This window comes from Aspergillus caelatus (assembly GCF_009193585.1).
Source record: "Aspergillus caelatus strain CBS 763.97 unplaced genomic scaffold BDV27scaffold_2, whole genome shotgun sequence".
Taxonomy (NCBI): domain Eukaryota; kingdom Fungi; phylum Ascomycota; class Eurotiomycetes; order Eurotiales; family Aspergillaceae; genus Aspergillus; species Aspergillus caelatus.
The window spans coordinates 403,660-430,900 of record NW_022475265.1 but is presented as its reverse complement, the minus strand read 5'-3'; the positions used below and the strand labels follow the sequence as shown (position 1 = coordinate 430,900).

At 47.6% G+C, this 27,241-nt stretch overlaps 9 protein-coding genes across 9 annotated transcripts; 6 read left to right on the top strand and 3 right to left on the bottom strand.

Annotated features, from left to right (window-relative positions):
* Nucleotides 1–88: 88 nt before the first annotated feature.
* Nucleotides 89–1,833, top strand: BDV27DRAFT_119370 (uncharacterized protein). Its single transcript, XM_032064848.1, has 4 exons — nt 89–169; nt 246–338; nt 401–1,241; nt 1,301–1,833. Exons 1-4 carry the CDS (start codon nt 128–130, stop codon nt 1,795–1,797), a joined length of 1,473 nt encoding a protein of 490 aa, XP_031933810.1. The 5' UTR covers nt 89–127; the 3' UTR covers nt 1,798–1,833.
* Nucleotides 1,834–3,895: 2,062 nt separating this feature from the next.
* On the bottom strand, nt 3,896–5,804 carry BDV27DRAFT_167590 (uncharacterized protein; the record flags this gene model as incomplete). Its single annotated transcript, XM_032074534.1, has 3 exons — nt 3,896–3,945; nt 4,267–5,599; nt 5,664–5,804. The coding sequence occupies 3 exons, from the start codon at nt 5,802–5,804 to the stop codon at nt 3,896–3,898; spliced, it is 1,524 nt and encodes a 507-aa protein (XP_031933809.1).
* Nucleotides 5,805–6,602: 798 nt separating this feature from the next.
* Nucleotides 6,603–7,112, top strand: BDV27DRAFT_151984 (uncharacterized protein; the record flags this gene model as incomplete). Its single annotated transcript, XM_032071464.1, has 2 exons — nt 6,603–6,637; nt 6,689–7,112. The coding sequence occupies 2 exons, from the start codon at nt 6,603–6,605 to the stop codon at nt 7,110–7,112; spliced, it is 459 nt and encodes a 152-aa protein (XP_031933808.1).
* A 2,337-nt stretch (nt 7,113–9,449) lies between these two features.
* Nucleotides 9,450–10,559, top strand: BDV27DRAFT_151983 (uncharacterized protein; the record flags this gene model as incomplete). The annotated part of the gene is made up of 3 exons (XM_032071463.1): nt 9,450–9,528; nt 9,605–9,819; nt 9,885–10,559. 3 exons carry the CDS (start codon nt 9,450–9,452, stop codon nt 10,557–10,559), a joined length of 969 nt encoding a protein of 322 aa, XP_031933807.1.
* Nucleotides 10,560–11,752: 1,193 nt separating this feature from the next.
* On the top strand, nt 11,753–13,482 carry BDV27DRAFT_167589 (MDR family MFS transporter; the record flags this gene model as incomplete). Its single annotated transcript, XM_032074533.1, has 4 exons — nt 11,753–11,792; nt 11,826–11,991; nt 12,075–13,326; nt 13,387–13,482. The coding sequence occupies 4 exons, from the start codon at nt 11,753–11,755 to the stop codon at nt 13,480–13,482; spliced, it is 1,554 nt and encodes a 517-aa protein (XP_031933806.1).
* A 694-nt stretch (nt 13,483–14,176) lies between these two features.
* BDV27DRAFT_140316 (transferase family-domain-containing protein) lies at nt 14,177–15,676 on the bottom strand (the record flags this gene model as incomplete). The annotated part of the gene is made up of 1 exon (XM_032069632.1): nt 14,177–15,676. One exon carries the CDS (start codon nt 15,674–15,676, stop codon nt 14,177–14,179), a length of 1,500 nt encoding a protein of 499 aa, XP_031933805.1.
* A 3,897-nt stretch (nt 15,677–19,573) lies between these two features.
* Nucleotides 19,574–23,936, top strand: BDV27DRAFT_167587 (ABC-2 type transporter-domain-containing protein; the record flags this gene model as incomplete). Its single annotated transcript, XM_032074532.1, has 2 exons — nt 19,574–19,723; nt 19,760–23,936. The coding sequence occupies 2 exons, from the start codon at nt 19,574–19,576 to the stop codon at nt 23,900–23,902; spliced, it is 4,293 nt and encodes a 1,430-aa protein (XP_031933804.1). The 3' UTR covers nt 23,903–23,936.
* A 333-nt stretch (nt 23,937–24,269) lies between these two features.
* BDV27DRAFT_151979 (uncharacterized protein) lies at nt 24,270–25,731 on the top strand (the record flags this gene model as incomplete). The annotated part of the gene is made up of 2 exons (XM_032071462.1): nt 24,270–24,603; nt 24,677–25,731. The coding sequence occupies 2 exons, from the start codon at nt 24,270–24,272 to the stop codon at nt 25,729–25,731; spliced, it is 1,389 nt and encodes a 462-aa protein (XP_031933803.1).
* Nucleotides 25,732–26,104: 373 nt separating this feature from the next.
* Nucleotides 26,105–27,158, bottom strand: BDV27DRAFT_167582 (B3/B4 domain-containing protein; the record flags this gene model as incomplete). Its single annotated transcript, XM_032074531.1, has 1 exon — nt 26,105–27,158. The coding sequence occupies one exon, from the start codon at nt 27,156–27,158 to the stop codon at nt 26,433–26,435; it is 726 nt and encodes a 241-aa protein (XP_031933802.1). The 3' UTR covers nt 26,105–26,432.
* Between the last annotated feature and the right edge of the window lie 83 nt (nt 27,159–27,241).

Below are 27,241 nucleotides of genomic sequence, written 5' to 3'. Positions count from 1 at the left end.
CTGCCACTCTGAGAAGAAACTCTTATAGACGGGCTCACATTTAATTTCCATAGTCCGTGAAACAGATGCCACAAAATATATTTCGATTCTTGGCCAAGCTATTGTCGAATATCCGTCTTGGGTAATCATGGCGGAAGGTAGGGGTACGTCCAAAGAGACTCAAAAGCTGGTAAGAGTGTGTAACAGAATTTCCTGGCTACCTTTGTTTGCTTCACGCACTAGCTCACTGGGTTATTATATGCTAGGCACCTAGCCATGGTCCACTATCTGGCAACAATAGCCGCCGTACAAGGACCGAAAGGGGAGCGATGGGTAGAATCTTGGGCGGTGCTACACGGGTCTGCCCCCATTCAGCTCCCAATAACTAGATTTTCAGAAAGTACTAATGGTGCTCGGACAGGTGTTGACTGGGCGAAAGTCAGAGGAACCGATAAGCCCATCCTCAGACTCCCTTGAGCGCCCAGATAAGGAACGAGATTCGCGGGCAAAAAAAGCCCATGAAGCTACTGGAACAGGGGCCGATACAAAGTCGCATGGTGCTCACATTAATAATAGAGCCCATAAAAGAGACATCAAGTACCTCCACCAAGACAAAGAAAAGGGTGTGCCAATTGAGGAATGGAAGGAGAAATACAATCTATTACGCCAGGAATTCGAGGCTCAGTCCCAGCGCCTAGCAGAGGAAGTACACCAGCATGAAAGTGATCGCCAACAACAACGGTCCGCGTACGAATACAAGCTGCAGCAACGTGATACAAAAATTCGAAAGCTCAACGAAATCCTTTCTCGGTTATCGGAGGATAATGAACATTTGCAGACCATAGTTGTCGCGCATCAAGAACATGCTCTCCAGTCAATGGCGTCAAACAACGGATGGGCTCCTAAGGAGGACAGGGTTGTTAGGGATGAGTTGCTCAAGCTGGATGGCAAGATACGCTCCTGGGCCAGAAGTTACAGTGTCAAGTCTCTCACTGATTTAGACAATATTCAAGATAATGAGAAGGACAAGGTCATTCAGGAATTGGGCGAATACTGTCGGGAACAGGATTGGGCGTCGCTGATGTGCAAAGTATCGTTTTCCTTCGATAAGGTCCCAGTTATCCTTTTACAAGCCTTATTAGCCAAGGATGTGTTTGGGAGGATGTTTGTGGACCCATTTTTTGCCTTCGGAAAGGTCGGCGATGATAACAGTCTTCCCGAGCCGGCAGCATTGGACAGGCTTTACAAGTACATGATACAGGGTAAGAAGAACATGTGAGTACAGAAGCTAAAAGAACATGCTAACCAAACGCCAATACAGTTCATGAGGCAGAAGCGCACACTTGGCGCTCACAGACCATACGAATTCTTTCCACTGCAACTGATCCGCACACCAAAACCAAACCTATCTTGCAGGAGAGGATTGAGGAACTTAGCAGTGGACTTGTGACAAATTTCCTCGGTAGCTCAGCCTGCACTCTTCTTCGATCATTGGATACAGATCATGCCAAGAAAATGAATCAGGAGCTCCAATCGCTGTACGCCGCGGCTGCACATCTCGCATTGTCGCTTTGGAGTCAGCCGACGTTAATGGTCTGTAGAAACCAGCAACATCTGCCAGACTTCGCCATCGCCAGTCCAATGATGATTGCACACCGTTTGCATCATTTGGACGAAGAGGATAGCAGGTTGGATGGTAAGCAGGTGCTCCTTGTTATTCGACCGGTTGTCCTGGCCTTCGGTACGGTAAATGCCGAGCACTATGATCTATCGAAGGTGTGGGCCCCAGCAACTGTGGTGGTAAATGAAAAATCATGAGAGACATTGTGTTCTTAGATTAGAGGAGCTTAGCACGTCATTTTAGGCCAACAATGGGAGGTTAACTGTTCAGGGATCTATCATAGACAACGGAGCGAGGTGGTATTAATACCCACTGCATTCAGTGGAGAATCCCTCTAGACGAACGCCAATTTGCGAATTTCTGGCGTTCATAACAGAAGTAGGAAAGAAGCAGCGTCGATCAGGTCAAGACACCCCCTTATTTTCTGAAAGCATTCTTTATCATTGAATAGTTCTCCGTCTTCCGCGGCAGGCTGCCTGCAAGATGACTGCGCCGCATGGGTCACTGAAAGCCAATTGGCTCCCTCTTGCCGCAGCACTTGCCGTTGGACGGAGGTGTACCTACTACAGAAGTTGAAAGGGGGTATATTTCCGCGCTAGGAGAGAAGCGAAGTTGGTCAAAAGTTCTGCTTTTGGGTAAAGGTTTTGCGAGGTCGCGCGTTCTCGGGTGAGCCTTGCCCGTCAACTATACTCACCCCAGTTGCCCCGCTCGCTCACCCGAAGTCACACGCTAAGGTGCGGGAGGGAAAGGATTTCACGCCAGGTCGTGTCGTTCTCAGAACCGCAGCAGATCTCCAAGGTGAACAGTCTAGTCTCTATTTGGTAGAACAATGCTGAAAAGGGAAGTTGGAAAAAGGGATCAATAACTTCCGTATAAGGATTGGCTCTAAGGGTCGGGCTCCGCTGAGCCTTGCGGGGGGGGGGAACCGGTGGTCAACAATATATATTTTGCAGTAAATCGCCCAATTTCCCTCCGCTCGAAGAGATGAGGTGAAATAGCCTATATGGCTATGTTTTTATTATTCTAGGGAAACGCGTTAATACACCAATATATTAACTAGCTAGCATATTAGTATGTCTACTAGCTGGTATCTACTAGTTGGTATATAAGGGTCTGACCCCCTAGAAATTACCACGTGATCCAACGCCGCGGGATAGGGGTCCCTGAATCATTCGGTTAAAATTAGAGTTGATCGGGTGCCCCGAAAAACCTGCCCCGAACCCGCCTGGGACTTTGGCCTTGCGGGTGCTGAGTAAGCATCCCGCGAGCAAAACCCTTAAACCCTCGCACACTGGCGGGAGTTATACGAAACTCCAGCGACAATACCTTAAGGCAAGGCAGATATAACCCACTGTCACTGCGAGGATAAGCCACTTCTTTAATATCACACTATTTCACACACCCCAGCCTTATACTTATACACCCACAGAGAAACAATATTTGACTGAGTTAAGAGGTCAACACAGAGAACTAAATATTGTCAGTGGACACCCGCAGCCACTACACGCTAGGCCTAAACCTAGCGTGTATTGGGTCGGGTGCGGTCCTATCAAAAACCCGACCCGCGTGCAACTCTAGTACTAGGGTATAGGATTTCTATAGGGAAGTAGGGATTGGATAAGCTATATACATTGCATATAGACTGTGCGGGAAACTGTACAACTGTATATCTGAGGTGCACTGTACTCTGCCCGCAAACGCCCGTAGAGTGTCGGGACGATTATTATATGGAGGCGCTCCACGTTGATCCAGTTATAAAATCTACTGTACAAGCGATTCCTCTTCATTTTGGGTCAATTTATGGTTATTGGTGTGTGTTTCTGCTCGAAAAGTAGGGCCATTTAGTTGTCTTCGAAGTGTTGTACGTGGAACATTATAAACGCGTGCTGCTTTAGTAATGTTGCAGATTCCTTTCTTTCTAAATGTTGAAATAGCAAATACGATACTGCCCTCCTCTTCAGCTAAGTCTCCTGACTTTTGACACGCTTTTGGAGGCATGGTTGGTAGTTGAATTGAGAGAGGTTTTCAACCGTGGTCAAAACCCGTGAGGTGGTATGAGATGGTAATAAAAGTCAAGCACTTAGTCTCGCAATACTGCGACAGGCAAATACATCTGGTGAGAATAATGCAGTCTTGTGTGGGATAGTTAAGACATTTCACAATGATTAAGTTGGTAAATTATATATACGACAAGAACAACCAAATTCTGATCGAAAATTAGATTCATATATATTATCTAAATCATCATAATATAATATGCAGTCAGTCTCCTTCACCGGACTTTTATGCTCTCAATTATCTGCTAAGCGCACGGCGCAAGATGGAATGCCCTTGTTGCTCTCCAACTGGACATGTGTTCATCGGTCGTCAACGCAGCGGTGGCATCACCAGCGCCGCTATACATTTACCTCAAAATAGCTCTGTCGTGACCCAGAAATGAACTTCCTATCCATAATATTCTAACGTATCCGCTTGTCGGTGTTGAAACAAGTGGCTTTCCGTGGGGAAGGTGTAACATCATCGGTCCAACCATAGAGTGCATCCTAGTAAGCATCTACAGTAGAAAATAAAAGGAAAAGAGTAAGCAATGCGTTCTGTAAGGCATCCTGTATGAAGACAAGAAGAAAAACACGAAAGAATGATTGGAGTGCCAGGACTGTGCTTACAACCAAACATAGCCCACTTCAGGGCCCTGTACTTGCAAGTTGGATTGATACATGGGGAGGCACTCTCCTCAGTAGCTTCTGGTTGCTCCAGGGGAACGCAAAGGCACCTGATATGACTACCAAGCCCCTCGCCTGTTCTACCACTGCCAATGCCCTCAATGTATAGCTCACAGCTCCTTTGTCGACAGTGCGGTGCGAGACACACCAATTTGTCCTTGTAGAGGCCCTTGATGAATTCGTCCCAGTTGTCGGCAATACGCCTTTGGTCTACCTGAAATTTAGCGAGGGCACTGCGATAAAGCTCCTCTTGGATGTTGACTAATGTGGCTGGTATGACACTATGCAATTCGGGGATTGCGACGTCAAATTTTCCCTCAGTGTAGAGTAGGTCCCTTTGTCTTATAGTCACGACTTGACTGGTGACTTCATTTGGGCCTAATTCTATGAATAAGGGGACGCCACTGACGATCCACTCGTTAAGCCTCCATCCCAAAGAGTTTCCTTCTAAGTCATGAACTTTGACACGAATTCCTGCTGATGATAGACGCAAAACAAGTCTATCAGTCTCTGTGTCCAATATTAGCTGTTCATCAGTTGAAGAAGTTTGTGTTGTGATAATGGCGACCTGCGCCTCTGCGATGCGAGGCGGCAAAACAAGGCCATGGTTGTCACTGTGGGTGGCCACCATCACACCGAGGGCTCTAATAGAAACACGCCAGCAGTTTTGCCAAACATGAAGGAGCGGCGCCGGTTCTGTCTTTGCTGAAGGGTCTGTCACTGTGATATCGTACGCTTTACTCATAGTCTGACCAAATTCTTGGCATTTTGCACCCTCTATGCACTGGTTTGTAGCAGGTAGGTATGCTACAACTACGCCAGTATTGATGCCATCGTCCTGGGGATAGGCTGCATTCCTATAGCCTTTGATGACGGGGATGGCGAGGAGATCCCGATAAAGTAAACTATAAAGTTCAAGGATCTGTGCAGCCTCTTGATGAGCGCTCTCCTTGGTCATATATGCTGCATGGGCCTCTTGTAGGAGATATTCGCAGTTTCGGAGGAGTGGCTGTGGGCTGTCTTCATGTTGAAATCTGATGCACCACTGATTCAGTCGTAGTGGCAAGTCTCGATGACTCTTGATCCAGTCTCTGCAGGAAGGATAGATAACGGATTCAGAAGTCGGGAAACTGCTGGATCCAGGCACAGCATAAGGCGCCTGGGTCCTATCACCTAGGTAAGGGAGGATGGGGAAAGAGACATTCTGTAGTTCCAAGGGCTTAACGTGGTCGTCCAGCCAAAAGCGAACCTTCTCCCACATCCCGTACGCAACCAGCTCTTTGCACGCAGTCAGATTATATTTATTAAAGGTCATGGGTAAGACTTGCGATTAAACAGACCTTGAGGATAAAATAGCCAGGAAGGCTGCAGTGATCGATCATTGCACCTTTTACCAAGATCTGCTCATACCATCTTTCGAAATTATCCTCCTTGTTAACTTCGACCCGGGGAGGGCTGATGCCTAGTATAGTCTTAAGCATGATAGACGTAGTGTAGTATACAAAATCAGTAACCAAAAAGTCCCCTAAGAAGATGGAGATGTTGGAATCCTATCCCGGAGCCAGAATTAAAATATTAGCTAATGGCTTCCCAACTGACATGACCCGTGGAGAATCTGACGGTTTGCGGGGTAACATACGTTCGTGTACAGAATGATACAGGGATTAATTAGCTCACTTTCATAAATAGTCAATATTGTGTAAGCGATTTCAACTGAAAGCGGTTACAGCTGCTACGCTGCTTACTGTTTACTGTGAGGTAGTCTCGGTGGAGGTACGTAAGAGGGTCAGCATGATTCATTGGCTTATACTTGATAATCAAGCAATATGGTGTAAGCAACAGGTAGCCTAAGTGTAGGTCCAGCCACTGTACTAATTACTAATTACTATAGAAATGGCGGTTACAACTACTACATTGCTTAATTCATATCGTTGGGTAGTTCTTGTGAAGCTGTATAAGCATAGTAAAAGGCTCAGCATCAGTTGTCCGTAGAGCTGCGTATCAACTGCCTCTACAATAGGCCGACACAGGGAAACATAAATAAAAAGGATCAAGCGCATTGAATTGCATCTAAGTATAACATCCTTTGTTTTTCTCTTTAGAGTCGCCTTGAGGATTCAGACCTATATCTGGAGAAAAATGTAACTGCTGCAATCATTTTTCTGTGTCTGGTATGTCTCTAACCTCATGGATGAGAGATTCCTCAAAGTGCTCTAAAAGAGGGCTATACTCACACAGGTGCCATAGCTTTGACGCATTCGAAACCTGAAATCATCGCCATGAAGTGTTCGCCACTGCCATTTGTTGCTTTCTTGTAACTTCTGGCGACGGCCGAGGCCAGCTCGTCTCTGACACTGTATAACAGACCGGGCTGTGAGTGGGAATGGCTCAGTATAGAATGTAGCGATGTGAGCGATGTGAATACTTGCTGTACGGGTCTAGGAAATGAGTTATATATGTCTGCAGGAAGCACGCATGGTGACCCAGTGTATGCATGGAGTGTCCAAGGCGATGACGATGGATGTGCGGTGGTACTGGGTCGTGATGATAACTGTTGGTCAGTGGACAACGGTGTGATGTCGATCAGCGCTGTCAGCTTGCGAACAGGATCCAATAGGAGAGGTCTGCCAACTGTGGTAAAGGCAAACTACTACGTGTACCGTAACGGAAGCACAAAGTACCGATTGCCTATCGGCAGCGAGCACGCAGAGCAATATACCGCATTGGAGGATCCCATTTCAAAGGCGAACTTCTTAGCCACTCATGGGGCTATGATTGAGACGCAATAGCCACTTCGTGGAGATCATCTAGACCTATTTATAGCCTTCGAAGCTTGCTCAGAGTATTGTCATTGTTGTCATTGTTGTCATTGTTGTCATTGTTGTTGTTGATGTTGTTGTTGTTTGTTCTCTGCTTTTAGTACCTTACCTGCTTAACCTAGCAATATGTAAAGAGTTTACCCAACGACATACGCATGTTTACATAGTTGACTGCTTGTCTTCCTTGCCATCTTAGGTCAAAGTACTAGTGCTCCCGGCTGTTGCGCCCTTGTAGGGAATGGATATCGTATATTGCATTTCTTATTACGGCCGCAGTAGCATTTTCTCTTTCCCTTCCAATGTACCTTGTTAACGGTCTATTGGCGGCTCCTTGATCATAAAACATTGAATTAATGATGACCATTTGAGCTAGACTGCGGTATATCCTCTCCGTTGGATATTGGGTGGTATACCATACCCACAAACCTGAGGATTGAGGATTGCAGACATCCATGAATATTGAGGATGTTGCCGTAGTATATAATCTGAGCTATCGAAGTGTGCTAAGCCTAAACAACTAAGTGTTGTGAGACCATTTAGCGGCCGGGAAAACCCATGTCCCGGGGCTATTAGGGCCGCCAGTCGGAATCCCCTACCAACATGATCTACTCCAGTTAGTCAGTCATATAAATCCATATAGGGTGTAGGCTAGGGTAGTTGAGATTTGGTATTGAACATAGTTAAGTTAATTACGCTCGCCTCTCGTAACCCATATAGCCCAGCCTTTGCTGTTTTCGATGCATCTAGAAAACAATAATATACTTTCCTCCAATACATTTATATCAACTCAGTCGGGCTCATTGGGGTAGGCACATTTCCAGTGGTACTCTTTTCCAGCAAGATTGTTCTCCTCCAGTATTCTCGATCCCTCCTCTTTTGTTCTCCTCAAGGCCGAGGTCTTGACCAGCACCCGATCGAGAATCTCGTGCACCCCACTACTCCCAAGCCCGTTGTGTATAGCGAATCAAGACGGAAGAAGACATATCATGGATGAATCCGTGGATAGGCTCCTCGAATAGATCACCAATCTGACCGAGGGAGTGATGAAGCGGAGGCTAATACTGGCCCGGGAACTTTCGATACCCCTCATTAAGCAAAAATACGAACGGAGGCACCCCTGCAAGGTTACAGTGCTTTAGTCTAAAATCTGTAAATGAGTCACGCAGATAGCCTTATACCACGCACAGACTCTGAGGCCAAGGCTAAGAAATCCAGTTCTACAACGCGCAACGCATATGAATCACACCCTGTCCCAACCTGTCGGGTCCGTGGAACAGAATCATTATGCCACCCCACGTTCAGTTTCGAGTAACTTCCAAGGAGCCGGATCTTCCCTCCTGCCTTCCTTACCTATTGGGGCTATCAGGAAAGGTGTCAATCCTGGCCGAGCTCACATTTCCTTGATAGATCCGCTATCGTTGTTCTATTGGGCCTGCCGGAGAGATAGATGACTACCCGCATTGCATATTGCTATTTCTAACCCATCTTCGTATATGGACTAACCGGTCCAGAGTAATAGAGACCGCTCTGTTGTGAATAACTAAGCTAGATTTACCGTCCAAAGCGTGTATAATTAGGTAGTCGGCTTATGACCGACGACTGGCAAGTAATCTAATCCTAGACTGAGTGAGATGATATTACTACATACCTACCGAAGGACCGTAGAGAAAAGGTATCAAAAAGGAATTTTACCAAGAAACTAGTCACTACCACCACAGGGATGGACAACGCGGCCTCAAACTCTTAGTACCCCATCGGGGCAGGCCAGGTGAAGCGGACAGCAACCTCTAGCTAGTCCTGCTGCATTAGTTTGGAAGCAATTTCTCCATGGTCAATTAATGCTGGCTTATGAATGCTCGGACCAGCCCTGGTCCCTTATCATAGTCTAGTTTCACCTCTCGAGACCCTGCTGTCGTTAGTAAAAAAGGCTTGTCCACTTATATATTCAATCTCCTCCAAGGCGAACGCTAACAACAAAGTGTTCATCTCCTTGAGTGGGAAGTCCACGCACATCCAACTCATGTCATTGGAGGTAGCCACCGGGCTTAAGCAATTAGAATCAATGCAAGGTCGCATGCTTCGGTTCTACCCCAGACAGCCCGATCCTCGCAGTCACTCTGCTATGGATATCGCTGACATGCTCCACTCAGGCATATCTCTCCAAGGACTTCCATGCAATTGCGTACTATATAAGGCCGGGCCATATCAATATATTGTTAGGCTTTGCTTCAGTTACCGGCAGAGTCCCAACGCGTTTATGTATTTGTATGATTGGTCGCCATACCGCTCAACAATCCTCGCCAAAATATGTACAAAGACTCGATGAAGCCAGACGAAGATCGGACAAACCTGACAAATAGTGCAGAGCGGAGAAAGATACAGAACCGTATCACACAACGTGTCTACCGCAAGTCACAAGTCTATCGTCGGCCAAGATCTGACCTGCTGACAACCTATACTAGGCCGTAATATGAGGGAGCGCACAGATGAGGTACAGAGGCTCAAGGCAAGGATCTGTGAGCTTGAGGGCACACAGAAGAGTACCTCACTAGACGCGTTTCTGGACGCTTTGCCAAGCACGGATCCCAATCCTCTAGGGGCCTTTGGCCATGACTCCGATCTTAATAGTCAAGGGCAATGTGGAGGTGGGGATAAACGGACAGTTTATGCAAGCACGGTGAGTTTGGACTTCAGGATTCAATGCCTCTCATCCTCAACAGTAGAGCGCTGATATTCGGCTAGGGCTGGACTCACCCAACCCAGCAGGAGTCGATGGCTGTCCTACAATCGTCATCGAACCCCAAAGCCTCTCATGATCTCGAGACGCCAGCAGGCCTCTCAAATTTGGTACAGAAAGAACCGACGCCGGCGACATCACCAAATGCTACGCCGCGGATCACTTATGCTCCACAAAAGCGGCCACCGCTTGCATCTAGCATGCGATCTGGCCAGGATCAATTCCAGGATAAGGGCGACACAGCCGTTCTCTCGCCACCGTTTTTGCCAAGCCAGAATCCTCAGTTTGTAACCAGGGCAGGGAAAACCTCAACAGCCCTTGTCGAGAATGACCGATTTCTCACAGATAACGCAGAGCAGTACTTCAGTTCTACACAGCCTGTAACGAGGAGTATCATTGTTGATAGCAACGTCTCCCAGAAGCCTGGATTTGAGAGTAAACCCACTCAAGGAATTGGCAGGATGCAGACCCAATCGCCGTCGCCACTAAAGTCAGAACAAAGTGAACTGAGCCTGTCACCATCGTGTGGGCATACAAGCCTACTTCACCTGGCCGTGGAGTCTGGAAATGCCGACACGCTCCGCCTTCTGCTTCAGGACTACGGAATGTCCACCACGAGAAGGCATGGCGCTGGATATACACTCTGCAGCGTGCGGTACTATGTGGCCGCACGGATTTAGTCTCCATCTTTCTTGAACACGGCAATGATGTTGCAATTGATGACGGGTATGCCGAACGAAGTAAAGATGTTGACCTCGACGACAGAAAATTGCAGGTATCCGAGAATTGAGATGCTTAACTTTCATGACATAGTGAATAAGTAAGCCTTACTACCAACGTTAGTAAAAGAGAAAACAGTAGGTCTACAGGGAGTAAAGAGACAAGGCATTAGGAAAATTAGACAACGGCGACTAGGAGCGCAAGCTGAACAAAATCATAGAGACATCTCCTCTAATGTAAATTAGCGAACCCACCTCGTTATATCCAGATCCATCCTTGAGCTCTTATTATGACAGATATAGGCCCTTTCCGGACTGTCTCATATACTTAGATACCTTTGTTGTTAGAGGAGACGTCTTGGCAAATGTCACAGCAGATCAGAACCTCAACGGAGTGGCCTAATCCGTCCCGCCTACACAGTACTTTGTATGTATAGTACATCCACAGTAGAACCACAGTGCGGATCCGGACGGGGAATCCGGCGGATCTGGATCAGGGTGGATCTTCCTTTTCGGGGCTTAACCATGGCGAAGTAAATTTCAATTAATCTTTCAACAATTTCCTATACGGAGGACTAGCCTTAGTTTTCCACTTATTTGTTCATTCAATTTTGTTTATTACTAATTTCCTACACCCGCATGGTAACTAATTGTTCCTAGACTTTACAGTAAGACCTAGGTAGCTTCGGGACAAATACAGACTGGCAAATGGGGTTCCGGGGAGGTTGATCCATTCTAGATCAATACTGAGTATGTTTATATTTTGCAAGAATAAAGAGAGCTTCCTATAGAGACTTATAAAAATTGAACAGTGTTATCATTGGGCATGTATAGCGTTCAAATAAATTCTGCGGCCAGAATACTGGATATTAGGTTGGCAATAATACTGTACCCATCAATCGGATAGCCACGGGGTCGGATCGCCGTCGACAGCCTTTAACCCGCGGCTAGTCCAGGTAGCTTACTGTACAGTGGCAGGGATGTTTACCTGGCTTCTTGTAACGCCACAGCAACAACCTGCCCAAGTTTTACTTCTAGATCCCTCCAGTCCCCCAGTATTACTCTTAAGGTGTCTTATTGCGTTACACATGACAGGTGACTTCTAGTCCTGACTCTTTCTTGATCATTTCGCAATAGCCACGCAAACGTCGACCATGACGACAACAAGTGTCCCCGACAATGCCGTCCAGATGCGTAGGCCCGGAACGACCAATACGGTTGTTGAAGAGAGCAATTTTACCAGGGAGGATCATATAGACTCTGAGACCTGCTCAGTTGAAGAGGCTCAACAGTACCCCACCGGGTGGAAGTTCTGGCTTATCATCCTCACGATGAGTGCCTTAGTTGTTCTTGGAGGGCTGGATACCAATATTGTCGCCACTGCAGTGCCTCGGTATATATTACAAAGTTGATATCTTGTCCGAGTTACACATAACTGTGAGAGACCGTGGAAGCTAATTATTCTCGGCTCGGTAGTATAACCGATCATTTCCACACAGTTTCTGATGTAGGCTGGTATTCCTCGGCATTCCGACTTTGTTCTTGCGTATTCCAGTTTATCTTCGGCAAACTATATAAACTATTCTCGATCAAGCGTATATTCTTACTCGCCCAGGCGATCTTCTTTGTGGGCTCCTTGCTCTGCTCCACAGCCGCGACCTCGTCCATGTTTGTTGTTGGAAGGGCCGTGACTGGGGCGGCCTTTGCGGGCATCATTGGGGGACTTTTCACTATTCTTGTGTATATCCTGCCTCTCCATCGACGGCCATTCTTCTGTGGCCTTTTGGGGATCATTGAAAGTGTGGCTATTCTTGCTGCCCCTATTGTTGGCGGACTTCTTGCTCAATCACTTGGTTGGCGGTGGTGTTTCTGGATTAACCTACCGATTGCAGGGGTCACGCTTTTGATGACGATCTTCTTGTTCTCGGACCCAAAGCCCAGCAACATAAACATGACTTTCAGGGGAAAGTTGGTTGAAGTTGACCCCATAAGTAACCTGCTCTTTATACCAGCGCTGACCAGTCTTTTTATCGCGCTTTCCTGGGCCGGCACAAAATATCCCTGGAACAACGGCAAAGTTATTGGCCCTCTTGTCACTTTTGTGGTCCTTATCCTTGTTTTCTTATACAATCAACGCCGGCGCGGTGATACTGCTGCTTTACCGCCCCGTGTTCTAAAAGACCGGAATGTGATTGCCAGCGCTATCTTTACAATGTGCACCAATAGTGCCTCATATGTGCTTGAGTATTACTTACCTACCTATTTTCAAGTTATCCGCGAGTACTCTCCTAGTAGAAGTGGCTATATGATGGTCCCAATCGTGATTGGTGCCACTATTGGAATGCTTCTCTGTGGGTCAGGGACTACAACACTTGGCTACTATACACCGTTTATGCTTTGTTCTTCTATATTGATGCCTATCTTTGCGGGCCTTATTACAACTATTGGAGTTGATACAAGCTTTGTACAACTTATCCTATATTCTGGTGTCTATGGCTTCTCGAGTGGATTAGGTTTCAATGCGCCTATCAGTGCTGTTCAAACAGTACTGCCTACTGATGATGTCTCACTAGGCCTATCTATTGTACTCTTCGCACAGCACTTTGGTCCTGCCATATCTGTCGCGATAGCTCAAGTTATATTTACAAATCAACTCTCAACAAACCTGGCCGGAGTAGTCCCAGGTCTGAATCCCGCGACTAGTGAAGACAGCGGGCTGTCGGAAATTGTGAGACGTGCACCGCCAGCCAAACATGGAGAGCTTCTTGGAGATATTGGTAAAAGCTAGAGTGAAACGTGGTATCTCGCTGTTGGACTTACATGTGCGACGTTGATTGGGAGCTTGATGATGGAGTGGCGGTCTGTCAAAAAGAAGAACACTTAAGTCTCAAGAGATGACACCAGAATCTGTGCTTTTGCCCAGAGGCGTTTTGATGAGAATATAGCCGAAGGAATTCTCCGAATCATGTAGGATCTTCTTCATCGTTCAGTTCGGGTTTAACACAGATTACCCTATCTACAGTAAAGGGGTTAGTTCTCCAATATATCCCAGTGGCTACTTGGCGCCTCGTTCCGTCACACCGAGCTGCTTCAACGCAGACCAGACCTTGCTCAACATATTGTTAGCAGCGTGTGCTTGTGGCAAAGAGGAGACGTGGTACCGGCTTCTAGTTGCTCTATATGGGTGGCGTATTTTGTTATATTCTCGCGTGTGGGGCGCACACATGTTTTGAGCATCTCTGAAACTCTCAGGAACGAAATCCGGTACTCCATTATATAGTAGGTAGCAGTAGTCAATGATGACCTAAATGCACAGCATATATAATTCTTAAATTATGTACAAGCCAGTACATACGACCATAGGGTGTGGAGAACAGGGCTTCCCGTCCGCTCAGCCGTACTTAAGCCACACGCCGGGAGGTTAGTAGTTGGGTGGGTGACCACCAGCGAATCCCTCCTGTTGTATGTTATTTTCTTTTTCACTTTTTTTTTTCTTTGCATTTGTTAGTTCATTCAACTATTTAATTGCGCTGAGATTGAGGTTACTTATAGAATACTGCTATCTAGCGAAAGACTTATCATAACTTAGATAAGTTTGTGTCTCTCATCCACTGAAACAACTTGTCTTCAACCAAATGCTTCATCACGGGAGGGTCCAATGTCATGCGGATCTCCCAGGATGACCTTCCACCAGGACCAGGATACCTATCGGGAAGAACCCACGCCTGATTCTTCATTCGGGGATCCGGCAAATCAGCATGTGTAATCTTACCCAGGACCGGACCAAAGTTCAACCCATAGAATCCCATATGCCGCAAGCTACTCAGGGCGAAGTCGGCGTTACTTGCGGTTACCATGGCATGATCACCTGTTGCAATGGAAGAAATAACGTCTTCAACATACTTTCTGTTAACAGATCTGAACCCGGACCGGATCACTAGGGCCAGGCGAGCAATTAAAGTTAGATTGAATTCATCCGGAGAGGAGACTGTGGCAGAAGAAGAGTGGACTGCATCCTCAATCAAGAACGGCGACTCTATAGTGGCGGAAATGACCGAGTTTCCGATGTACGTGGACCGGAGACCATCAGTGAAAATTATACGAGCATCAGTAGGAAACGAAAAGGACGATTTTTCTCGCTTCAGGAAACGAGGGTCTGATGCGGCTCGTGATCGGAGGACGCAAAGCCACATCAAGGCTGAGATAATGTCATTGCTTGACAATGCAGAGGTCGGTTGTTTGACTCCCGAAGACTGGACCTCTCCGTGAGCCTTAGATTGCACGATTGCATCGCACATTCTCTTGAGCTGTATGACCTTCGCCCCGCTCAAGACGAGCAACCGAGTGATGGGCGCCTGAAGGCCCTGTTCAGGTGCAGCGGGTATAGGGCAATTCTTCCCTCTCCGTACCACAAATGCATCAGGAGTTGGTGAGGCGGCAGCAGAGAGACGGTTGCGGCACAGAGCCTCACTGATCGGATCAGTGGGAAGCTCATTCTGTTGTACATTTGTCGGGTTCCGACAACATGCTGCCAATGCTTCCATAATTGTATTCATTCCCTTCCCGTCTATAACATTATGGTGAAAGCTTGCGCAGAGGATGATACCATCTTCAAGGACGTTCGCTTGAAATCGCAAAACAGGACTTGTTTCACCAAGGATAGTTTCGAACGGCAATGGCAAGAACTCCTCGCGCAAGATGTTATCATAAGAAACCACACTATATTGGGCTGGGCCATTGAGCCTTCCGTATGATATTGGGGTGTATTTACCGCCATGATACTTGACCCTCAGCATGGGATATGTGTTCCATGTAGCTGCGATGGGCGGGTGAATCTCTCCCATCACATTGGCGTTGTCGGGGTGGGTTTTCCAGATTAGATTGCCACTTAGGAAGGGTAGCTTGGATACTAACTGCGATACAGCTGCTTCAAGCACTGATATGCCTTCCGTCGAATCTTGTAATGAGAAAGTGAAGGTCGCTGTCAGATAGAAGCAAGCCAAAGCATGATCCAAAGGTGAGAGAACATAAGGCTTGAAAGAGGGTAAAGACCCTGACTGAAGGACTGGACTTTCCATGATGTCTCGAATCTCTGGTGTATTAGAATCCTAGAATTCTAAGCGACGTCTGGGGAACCCTGTAGGGTGCGGGGGTTACTTCGATTAGAAGAGAGGGATCATGAGTAAATAGTACTATAAAAATATGGTCTCGACACACTTATGTATGATCGCCTTGGGTATGGAAATGATGTGGTCGAAGACCCACCTGGGCTCTCTAGGGCAGTGCTGCGTCTCCAAAAATGCGGCGGGCATAGTGCTGTCGAGGAATCTCCACAGAGGCCTGCTTGCCACGTTTTTGAATGCGCTAGTTCTGATTACTATACAAAACAATATAATTATATTTTAAAACATGATAAATCACCCGGATATAATAGAAAGAAGCCGAGATAATAGAAAATACAGATATTTAAACCCTACTATTTAGTATGGCCACTCTGGACGGTAACCAGATCCTATGTATATTAAGGTATAATTTCGATTAGACCTCTCAGTGTTTTTCTACCAATGAAATCCTAGGCCTCCTAAATAATCTTTTGAATCGATTCGATATATTATACGTATAAAAATCGCTTGATCGGCGAAGTATTGGTAATATATTAAAAAGTGGCTTCTGGCCAGAAGTGGTACTCTGTGACTAAGCTTGAGAAGCTGCAGTAAAAACCTCGAGATAATTTATTTAGCTGGCTTCCTAAATTGCTTGTATCGGGTAAATCTGTTGTATCGGAGTTGCTTACAGAGTATATCGAGGTTTCACTCTACCAGAACTTAGCGAGCGGCATTTGTCAAAGCGGCGCAATGTGGGAAAATATCGTCGCTATCTCTGCTGGTGTGTTTGCATATCATTTCCTTTTACGAAATTTGCCAGCTGTATACAAGATATAATAGGACCACCCTTGCCCCAGCGGTTCTGATAATTTCACTCACGGTCTGTAAGTGAACCCCCCCCCCCCCCCCACAAGGATCCACACGATTTTTCTGCACCCTAGAGCCTGAGGAGATAGTCCGGTGGGTCTAGCTCTCGGCTAGAGCTGTGCTTCAGCTGGGGTACTCTGTAGGAATGATACATTGTAGGGATCGTCAGGATTACTGCATTAGGTAGACGCTAACTTTCTGTACAGCATAACCAGCATGCTTCTAATGGACAAAAGGGTTTATAACATCACATATTAAGTGTATTCAAGTCATCTCTAGTAGGCTAGTAACTCCCAGCACATCTCAAACTTTAGTATCCCGTCTAACCCCACGGAGACCTCCCATTGTTACCATCATCATGCAAGAGGACAATGCCTCCAGTGGGGTGGTAATGGGGCCGTTAGACTCGAGCTGTCACAATAACCACTTTGCATCGGGTTTGAGACACAATGTGACCTCTCCAGCTGTCCACGAGCGCGGCGGGAAAGTAAATATTACTAAGAGATGCGAATGGGGTTATCAACCGGGATAACGCTGGCATGGAGGAGCTGTGGCACTTCGTGCGCAGTTTACAGAACTACGCAATGCGTCGGGCCATAAATCCTGAACGAATACAATCAAAATTTGCAATAATTGTGTACGCATTCAGGAAACTCAGTTCTAGTTTGTTTTCTTTTTACAGGTTTTCTTGCAACATTCCAGCCCAAAGGCCGTAGTAAGTGATGTATTTGCAAGATCCTGCTTTGGCATTAAGTTCCTATAACCTTTTCACTCTGGATGGATCTTCATTTCTACCCATGGTGTCGTACTTGTCCATGGATATTAACCTACCGCATAGCGTAAAAAGTCCACATCTCGCAGGTCGTGACCCTTCAGGAAGGCAAGTGAGTTCAGCCTTGAGCAATTATTGTGATTGCTAGAACAACCTTCCTTCAGTCATAAGTAATAGGAGTGAAGAAATTGTCGTACTGATTAAAAGCGCTATTACAGTAAAACCCCTCTATAAGCAACCCCGATATAGGGAATCTACGCGGTATAAGCAAATTTGATTGGGTGTCTAAGATCGACTACCATACAAAATTCCTTAAACCCCCGATACAGAGAAATTTCATTCTGCCCAATCCTCCATACAAAATTTCTTGTAGAGGAGTACAGTGGATACCTTGAACCAATTATATATATTTTAAAAATATATATATATATAAAATCACGTGCTCCACTATCTTGAAGTGTTTTTAAATTTAGAATCTTACCTGTACAACATATCAACAACTACGGATAAACTATATGTATTTCTCTACCACACAATATTCTACTATCAGAGTATTCTTCACTATGTAAAATGGCCAATAAATATACAATAAAATATACACATACTACTTAAAATCCTGGTTTCTACTAGTCTATATAGAAATTTCACTATAAGCAATCCCCCGATATAAGCAATTTGAATGGCTTGCTGAATTGGTTGCTTATAACGGGGTTTTACTGTATAGGGTTAAGCTATTTCCTACAATTAAAGTGGGCCGATGAACCAAGATTTGCCACTACGATCTCGGACTTCCCTCGGTGTGTTGGGTTTAACTTGAACCTTCAGCTGCGGCTGAGACGCTGCCTTGAGTCGAATATGATCGATGTCTTTTTGCATCCAAGTGGGCCCTTCTCGCACTGGATCCTATATTATCCCTGTAAGCACCACTGAGCTGAAAAATCGAAACTGATTCTTTGCTGAAAGGTATCAGTACTTTTCTCTTTTGCCGGAGATAGTCTCTTGATCGAATCTTTGCGTGTCGGTAATGGTTCCCCCGTTTTTTCCTGTTCTTCTGACGTGCTCATTTCGCATTATTATATAATCATGTACGTTTCGCCCAGATTACACGCCCCTAGGACAGCTATTGCATTGCAAAACTTTATTGATAAACCCCATTCATAGTAGCTTTGCAGAATGGTTCGTTCACACTTGGAGGTAGAGTGGTAGATGGATGGGAGGAAATTGCAAAATATATATATTTCAGCCCCAGGCAATTACGCGGATCGCTATTTTGTCTAGCACTACGGATAGTAGTGCCTGATCAGGTATCAAAGCAATCGAACAAGGGTAACTAAGCCTAGTTGGACAGGCGGTCTGCTATGGCAGAGTTTAACGGCAGTATTCGAGAGGGAGAGGTCATAACGACCGCCTACCAAAAATGAATTACCCATCACCTGGTGCCGAGACAGTTCTTTGAAACGATAATCAGAGTTGATGTTAGCCTCTGTAGGAGTACATCATGATGTGAAGAGTTCAAGTTCTGAGAATCCAGAGCACGGAATCGATGAACTGTCATTCGGCACCGCTCCTGCAAATCTGTATAATTGTTCTACGTCACTATTATCATCCTCTGGATACACTGTGGTCATACTGATAATGCAGTATACTGGGTACTGTGTATGCATAGGCCTCAACGGACGAGACCAATTCCGTGACGGTCGGATTTAAGGTCGTCATCTCCGCCCCTCAAACCTCAGGCACCGATGATGGCGGCCTGGAAACGGGCCGGATTCCGATCAAGTCCACCAATGAGACGAGACGTCGGCGCCTACGAAACGCCGTGTTGCCGACATTTTTCATAGTTTGCGGTCCACGTGTGGGCCGGAACGTCAGAGCCCGGGAATCAAGCATAACGTTAAATCCGCACTGTATCAGAATTCAGGATTTCAGGTACCGAAAGCAAAGAGAGGATCTGGTACTCATAATGCGCCGCCCACGGTACCCCATTCATCATGTTGAGTCGTTCACTCTGCATGGTCTACGACGACGAACAACACCCTCCTTAACTACGCCTCTCATCTTTTACCGTGTACATACATACTACGCTGTATAGTAGTATAGTCATCAACAAAGCCTGTTAGAGGCGTCGTCCCGTGTTCTGCGTCCGATGTGGGTGCTCAACTCTATCATTAGCATCTCCAATATCAAACTGTCTTGCTGACCGGTTTTTTAGGATGTCGTCCAAGTCCGAGATGGCCCCGGACGTCAACCCGGTGACGCAGATCGACACTTATCCCGAACACGATGATGATACCTTATCCGACACATCCTCGTCGCTGTCATCGGATGAGGATCAGGAGCGTCAGTCACTGTCTCGCATCGCTTCCAGCCGACTGGGCCAAGTCCTCTCGGCCACTCATGGGAAACATGACCCCCAGCTCGATCCCAATAGTCCCGAATTCAATCACCGTCGTTGGGCCCAGTTCGTTCTGAGGCGGATGCACGAGTGTGGCATTGAACCACCACAGCAAGGTGTCGTCTTCAAGGATCTTCAAGTCTCTGGGTCAGGATCGGCGCTCCAGTATCAGGAGACGGTACTCTCCACGTTCGCCATCCCTTTCCGCACGGCCGCCAGAGCGATTGCAGGACAAAAAAGTGTCCCTCGCCGTCAAATTTTGCGGGGCTTTGATGGTCTCCTCGAGGGTGGAGAGCTTTTACTCGTCTTGGGTCGACCAGGAAGCGGATGTTCGACTTTGCTGAAGACGATATGTGGTCGCATGGGGGGACTGACCCTAGAGCCGGAGAGCACGATCCACTACAATGGTGTGGGGTATGAGGATATGATTAAACACCATCGGGGTGAAATTGCCTATAACAAGGAGGTTGACGAGCATTTCCCACACCTCACCGTGGGCCAAACCCTCTCGTTCGCGGCCCATGCCCGTGCGCCTCGACGACGGATCGAGGGTATGACTCGCAGGGATTTCGCGGATACCATGACCAAGGTAGTAATGTCAGTGTACGGCCTCTCGCATACGGTCAACACCAAGGTTGGAGATAACTTCATCCGGGGAGTCAGCGGGGGTGAACGCAAACGGGTCAGTATCGCTGAAATGTTCCTGTCGAACTGTCGGATAGGTGCTTGGGACAACAGCACCAGAGGCCTAGATGCTGCATCAGCCCTGAAGTTTGTGAGGGCTTTGCGCCTGTCCGCCGATATGAGTAACTCCTGCCATGCTGTGGCTGCATACCAGGCGTCCCAGTCAATGTACGACCTCTTTGAAAAGGTCGTGGTCCTCTACGAGGGGTATGAGATCTATTTTGGGCCGTGTGACGCGGCGGTGGAATATTTCCAGCGGATGGGCTGGGAACGACCGGAGAAGCAGGTGAGCCCGGACTTTTTAACCGCCATTACCAACCCCCAGGAACGAAAGGCCCGGCCGGGCATGGAGGACAAGGTGCCTCGGAGTGCGAAGGAATTCTCGGAGTATTGGAAGCGCAGCTTGGAATATCAGAAGCTTCGCATGGAAATTGGCAACTATGTGCAGGAACACGCTCCAAATGGTGAAGCCGCTCAAATTCTGCGGCAGGTCCACGAGGAAAAGCAAGCCCGCCATACGCGAACGAACAGTCCATATCTCCTGTCGATTCCGATGCAAATACGCCTCTGTGTCCGGCGAGCCTATCAGCGTTTGCGCAACGATTTGCCCACAGCGATGTCGACAGTTGTTGTCCAAACCATCCTATCCCTGATCATTGGATCCGTCTTCTACAACTCCCCCAATTCCAGCAATGCATTCTTTCAGAAAGGCGCTGTCCTATATTTCTCGGTTCTTATGAACGCTTTGATCACTATTGGCGAAATTATGCAATTGTACGCCCAGCGGCCCATCGTGGAAAAGCAGGCGGCCTATGCCTTTGTGCATCCATTCACTGAAGCCTTGGCGAGTGCCTTGGTTGATCTGCCGATCAAAATCCTTCGCTGTTCCGTGTTCAGTATCATCCTCTACTTCTTAGCCAACCTACGTCGGGAGCCGTCTCAGTTCTTCATCTTCTATCTACTTCTGATATGCACCGTTCTCACCATGTCAGGAATGTTTCGCAGCTTGGCTTCTTTGACCCAGACTGTGGGACAGGCCATGGCGCTTGCAGGTATCCTGGTTCTATGTATTGTAGTCTACACGGGATTCACGTTGCCACAGCCCTATATGCATCCATGGCTCTCATGGATCCGCTGGATTAACCCTGTTTACTATGCATTTGAAGCTCTCGTTTCCAATGAATTCCATGGCCGGAATTTCGAATGCGCTTCCTACATCCCGTCTTATGGCACAGGCACATCTTTTATTTGCTCGGTCGTCGGTGCAGTTGCCGGTGAACGGTTTGTCTCTGGGGACGCTTTCATTGAGCAGAACTACCAATATTCCTACTCGCACTTGTGGCGAAACTTTGGTATCCTGATCGCATTCCTGATCTTCTTTCACGTACTTTACCTCACTGCAACGGAATTTATATCGGCAGACAAGTCCAAAGCCGAAGCATTGGTATTTCGACCTGGTCATGCTCCTAGCTACCTGCAAGACGGCAACGGTATTGAGGTGGAGAAGACAAACCCTACAGCGGAGGTTAGGGCTGATGCAGATTCTATCCGCCTTCCCGAGCAGAAGGATATCCTGTCCTGGAAATCAGTTTGCTATGACATTCCGGTCAAGGATGGAACCCGGCGTCTGCTCGATAACGTGAATGGATGGGTCAAGCCTGGGACGTTGACAGCTTTGATGGGGGTTTCTGGTGCAGGAAAGACTACTCTGCTGGATGTACTTGCCCAGCGAGTCTCGATTGGCGTCGTGACAGGAGACATCTTTGTGAATGGAAAGGGGCTAGCTGCGAATTTCCCCCGTCGAACTGGTTATGTCCAGCAACAGGATCTCCATCTTGAGACCACTACCGTGCGGGAGGCTCTCCGCTTTAGTGCTATGCTCCGTCAACCTCGATCGGTCTCTCAACAGGAAAAGTATGATTATGTCGAGCAGGTAATTCAAGTCTTGGGAATGGAGGACTATGCTGAGGCAGTCGTTGGTAGACTAGGTGAAGGGTTGAATGTGGAGCAGCGAAAGCTATTGAGCATCGGGGTCGAGCTCGCTGCTAAGCCAACCCTTTTGGTCTTCCTCGATGAGCCCACCAGTGGCTTAGACTCTCAGAGCTCATGGACCATCTGCGCGTTTCTCAAGAAACTCGCCAGCCAAGGCCAGGCGGTATTGGCAACGATCCACCAACCCAGTGCCATGTTGTTCCAAACCTTTGACCGCTTGTTGTTCCTAGCGAAAGGGGGCAAGACAGTCTATTTCGGTGATATTGGCAAGGACTCCCGCATTCTGCTAAACTACTTCGAGCGAAACGGCGGCCGAATCTGCAAGGAGCATGAAAACCCAGCGGAGTATATCCTTGAGACAGTTTCCGGTGATGTGGATAAGAACGCGCCAGACTGGGTGAAAGTGTGGAACGAGAGCCCTGAGCATAAAGACGTACTTGAGGAGCTTGATCGATTGCATTTCACCGGAGGAAGTGATTCCACATACTCTACCGAGGATGCAGGGAGCAACGATGAATTCGCAATGCCATTACACAGTCAGCTCTATCATGTTCTTCGCCGTGTGTTTCAGCAATACTTGAGACAACCGGAGTATATTTTCTCAAAGTTTATTCTGGGCATTGTATCCGGTCTTTTCATCGGGTTCTCCTTCTGGCAGACTGACAACACGCAGCAAGGCTTCCAAAACTCTCTTTTCAGTATTTTCTTGCTGTGTACGATCTTCAACACCTTGGTGAACCAGATCATGCCTAAGTTCGTTGCCCAGCGTGCCCTCTATGAAGTCCGTGAGCGACCGTCCCGAGTCTACTCCTGGAAGGTCTTCATCCTTTCTCAGATGATCGTCGAAATCCCCTTCCAATTTGGACTGGGCGTTTGCTCCTGGGCCTCATTCTACTGGTCTGTCTTTGGCGCCAACCAAGACTCCGAGCGCCGCGCTCTGATCATGCTCTTTATCGTGCAGTTTTTCATCTATAGCGCGAGCATGGCCCAATTCGTGGTTTGTGCGGTCGGGGAGCCGGCACTGGCCTCCATGATTGCCACACTCATGTTTGGTCTCTCGTTCGTTTTCAGTGGTGTCATGCAGCCACCCCCGGCCCTCCCCGGGTTCTGGATCTTCATGTACCGCGTGTCCCCATTCACATACTACATCGGAGGCATTGGAAGCACGGCCCTGCATGGTCGTCCTGTGCAATGTAGCTCGACGGAACTCAGTGTTTTTGATCCCCCCGACGGCCAAACCTGTGGTGACTATATGAGCAAATATCTCGATTTAGCTGGCGGCCAGTTGTATAACAAGAACGCAACGTCCGGTTGCGAGTACTGCGCCATGGACTCTGCGGACCAATACCTTGCCCAGCGGTGGATCTACTGGGAGGATCGCTGGAGAAACTACGGCATTTTCTGGGCGTATTTTGTGTTCAACATCATTGGGGCGATCACCCTCTATTATCTATTTAGGGTACGGAAGATCAGCCTGAAGAAATCTTGAGGCCGCCCGTCATGATACCCATCCTTGCTTTGCTTCTACTATATAATAAGGGGCGCCAAATTACGCTGTGTGGTGTTTCGATGTGTGGTGTGTGACTCTATTTCTGGGTCAGGTGGTGCGAGTTAAGCGGTTCTAGTTTCTCTAGTAATACTGTAAAATAATTAGCAATAAAAGTTAGGAAACCGCAAATGTCTCTTATTGTGCTGTAAATTGGACGGTCGACTATGTATGGATCCTTCTGATTGAAATTTTCTTGGCCCCAGGCTCCACCCGCGTTGCTGCCTTGAAGCCTTGACCTCCCCCTCCGGCTGGGAAATCAATATAAATTTGACCTGGTGGTGCTTCGGCTTTCTCAGAACAACGCACGATGATGCTTTCACCCGGAACAGAGGAGCTGCGTCCCAGTCCCCCACCGTTTATGGTGGTAGAGATATGGTACATGATAATTGACATCCTTTGTGACGCTGAGGAAGAGGACCAGGACGAGGGCAGAAGTCGCGCCAAGTGTTCCTTGTACCTCCGTGATGTAATCAATCTGAGTAGCACTTGTGCATGGCTTCGCAACCTTCTGGCTCCGCGTATATTTGCGGTCGTATATCTAAGTAACACGGCCAAGAGTGCCTTGTCTATAAAGGCTATCGCCGATGGCAACTTCTCTGGGTACATCAAGGAATTGCATTACATCGCCAACTGTGAACCAGGTGTGTGAAAAGCCCGTTATTGACACCCTCACAACGTGCAATATCACGGTTAAGCTCACTAGCCCTTCCACAGAGGAGCAAGATTTACCAGTCGAGGATATCTATCCGCTAGAGGTCGACACCGTTCTTTCCAACCTCACCTCTTTCACGGGTCTCCAAACCCTCAGCATCGAGTTTCCCTTTGACTACGAGAAGCTCATGGAAAATCTTTGGTGCTCAGAGTTCAATGATGATCCCCAAGCAGCTGTGGTCGAGGAAGGAAAGAATGCCTGGCGGGGACTGATGGCGGCAAGTTTCCGCGCCATCCTGTCTAGCTACAGTTCTCAACGCTGGGCGGGAGGTCAAATCCCCCTCTCACTCACCATCCATGCACTTAATATTGTGCCGATATCGGTATTCTCCACCGGAGAATTCCACGGTTTTCTTTCGCAGTTAACGAGGTTTAATATGTCCCTGAAGCAATGGGACAACGGTGCCGGTTGGATGCTCAATACCCATGAGGGTTTCTTTGGATTCCCAGACTGTCTGGGCCCGTGGTTCTTCAACCACCTCACATCTGTCGAGGAATTCAGTTTCGATCCCCAAGAGTCTGCACCGCTAGGTGATGCAGGGCAACCCCGTGCTTATGATATATCCCTGTGGAAGGCTACCATGCCACGGCTGCGAGGCCTCACACTCGGCAATATCTATCTGTGCCTTGAGTTGAAAGATTTCCTCCTCCGGCATCTTAGTATGTTAGAGTCAATTTCGCTGCGAGAGTGCTACAGCTGCAGGGACTGCTTAGGTGGTGAAGGTATGTCTTGGAGCGAACTGCTTTGTGCTCTGGCACAGAAATCTCCGACTCGTCTCATCTCCTTTTCCTTGCATTGGGACTATAATCAAGAGGATCTACTCGATCTAGAGGACAACATGGCAGATCCAACGCTTGTCACACAGGTGCGGAAAAAGCTTGAGATAGAACCCGACACTAGAGGATTTCCCTTCTGCTACTGCTATGTGTCTGACAAATACGGGTATGCATCTCACGACTGGGATGCCAACCGAACAGCCTTCGTGCAAGGAGAGGATTATAGAAGCTACCAGAACCTCATGTCTATCGTTAATATGAATGCTACTGGGAATCACTAAAACAAATAAACTATAATAGTGCAGTGAAGCCGAAATATCAACCAATCTTTCTGCGGAGCATGTACATAGTATTATAAATATATCCTCCCTAAAGTGATAAAGATCTCGGCCACACCGCTTGCTATTACCAGTTTACAGAACCTTCGTCATAAGATGTTAACAGAATATAAGCTGCCTTCGACTGCCCTGAGAAAGGGGAAAGAACCTGCTTCTGCTAACCTGAGTAGAGGGACCATTATAAATGTGCATGGGGAAAAGGCAAATGCAGGCCATTAAGCACGATAGTCCATTCCCCTTGCTAGGCAGGAGAGTTTGTAATTTATATATCATGTAAAGAGCTTATCTCCAGTTAAAATCTATCTGAACCGTCAAGGGTTTGCCGTATGCAGACCCTATATAAAATAACATTTGGAAGCCACCATTTGTACCAAAGTAGCATGATAGTTGAGATGCACAGGGTCGCATAACCTGTCTATACATAAACATCCCTCCAACGCAGATTGCTTTGGACCCGCCTAGAGTGGTATGGTAGAATGATTGTCGCTATCCTGGATTCCTCTTGTATAAGGCTGCGACCACCGCTACCACCAGGAACCGAGGATGATTCCTATCACAGACGCTAGCATCATGCTCGTAAGCCAATGTAACAATGCCTCTTGGCACGCATTTCCATAGAATATGTCAGAACTGCTCAGTCGAGCTCAAGCAGAAGAAGAGTCAATAATTCGTTGTGATGTCTGTACTTCGGGAGATAAGCTTTTCAATGCCGAAGCCAGTTCGTCGGCAGCCTGCTGAAGAGCATCGTCTGAAAGCGGCTGCAATGCATCCAGGATAAATAGTACACGCGTGGTGTCATCCGTCAGCGCTGTGCGTGGGCCCTGTCGCCAATTCCAGCGACGACATGTAATGCCAGTATTATCACACCAGATAGGCTCTCCAGGTGCCGCCAGTTCCGTCTGGGGCTCTCCCCCAGAGAAGGTCTGGAACGGCTCCTGACCCGTGGCACGCACCAGAAACGGCGCTCCGTCGTACTTGTCGAGGTCTTCGCCTCCAAAGGGGATCTGATGCTTGACCGAAATTGCATTGTATATATCGGTTAACCGGTTGACCCGTGGCAAGCTAGTCGCTGCACGACGCGTCAACGCCTCTAGACTGTTGCGTGTTTTCTGGGGCTTGGCTCCGAAAGCCTTATACGCCTCCCGCCAGGCGGCGATATGTGGAAGTTCCGTCACGGGCGACTTTGAAAGCAGGTCTTTCACAGTAGCCTCTGCTCCCTGGAGGAAGGCCTCACTAGACTCATCGCTAGGACCTGGGGGGATTCCTTCCACTACCATCAAAAGTGCGCGGTAATCTGGACGCAGCTGGAAGATTTCCGGGGCGACACGCGCCGACTGCAGCAAGGTCTGTGCGATTTGTGCGCTGCCCATGCCGATATATTGGAGTGAAATTATTGAAGTGAAATTGTTCAGTTCTTGGTCTGAGACACAAGAGATAACTCGGGCAAAGCTGG

What these genes read in the sequence shown, in the direction of transcription:
- BDV27DRAFT_119370 (XM_032064848.1), top strand. Translation starts at nt 128, where the DNA reads ATGGCGGAAGGTAGGGGTACGTCCAAAGAGACTCAAAAGCTG. An exon ending in TCTTGGGCGGTGCTACACGG is followed by an intron (nt 339 to 400) that starts GTCTGCCCCCAT and finishes GTGCTCGGACAG; the next exon opens with GTGTTGACTGGGCGAAAGTC. An exon ending in TTACAAGTACATGATACAGG is followed by an intron (nt 1,242 to 1,300) that starts GTAAGAAGAACA and finishes ACGCCAATACAG; the next exon opens with TTCATGAGGCAGAAGCGCAC.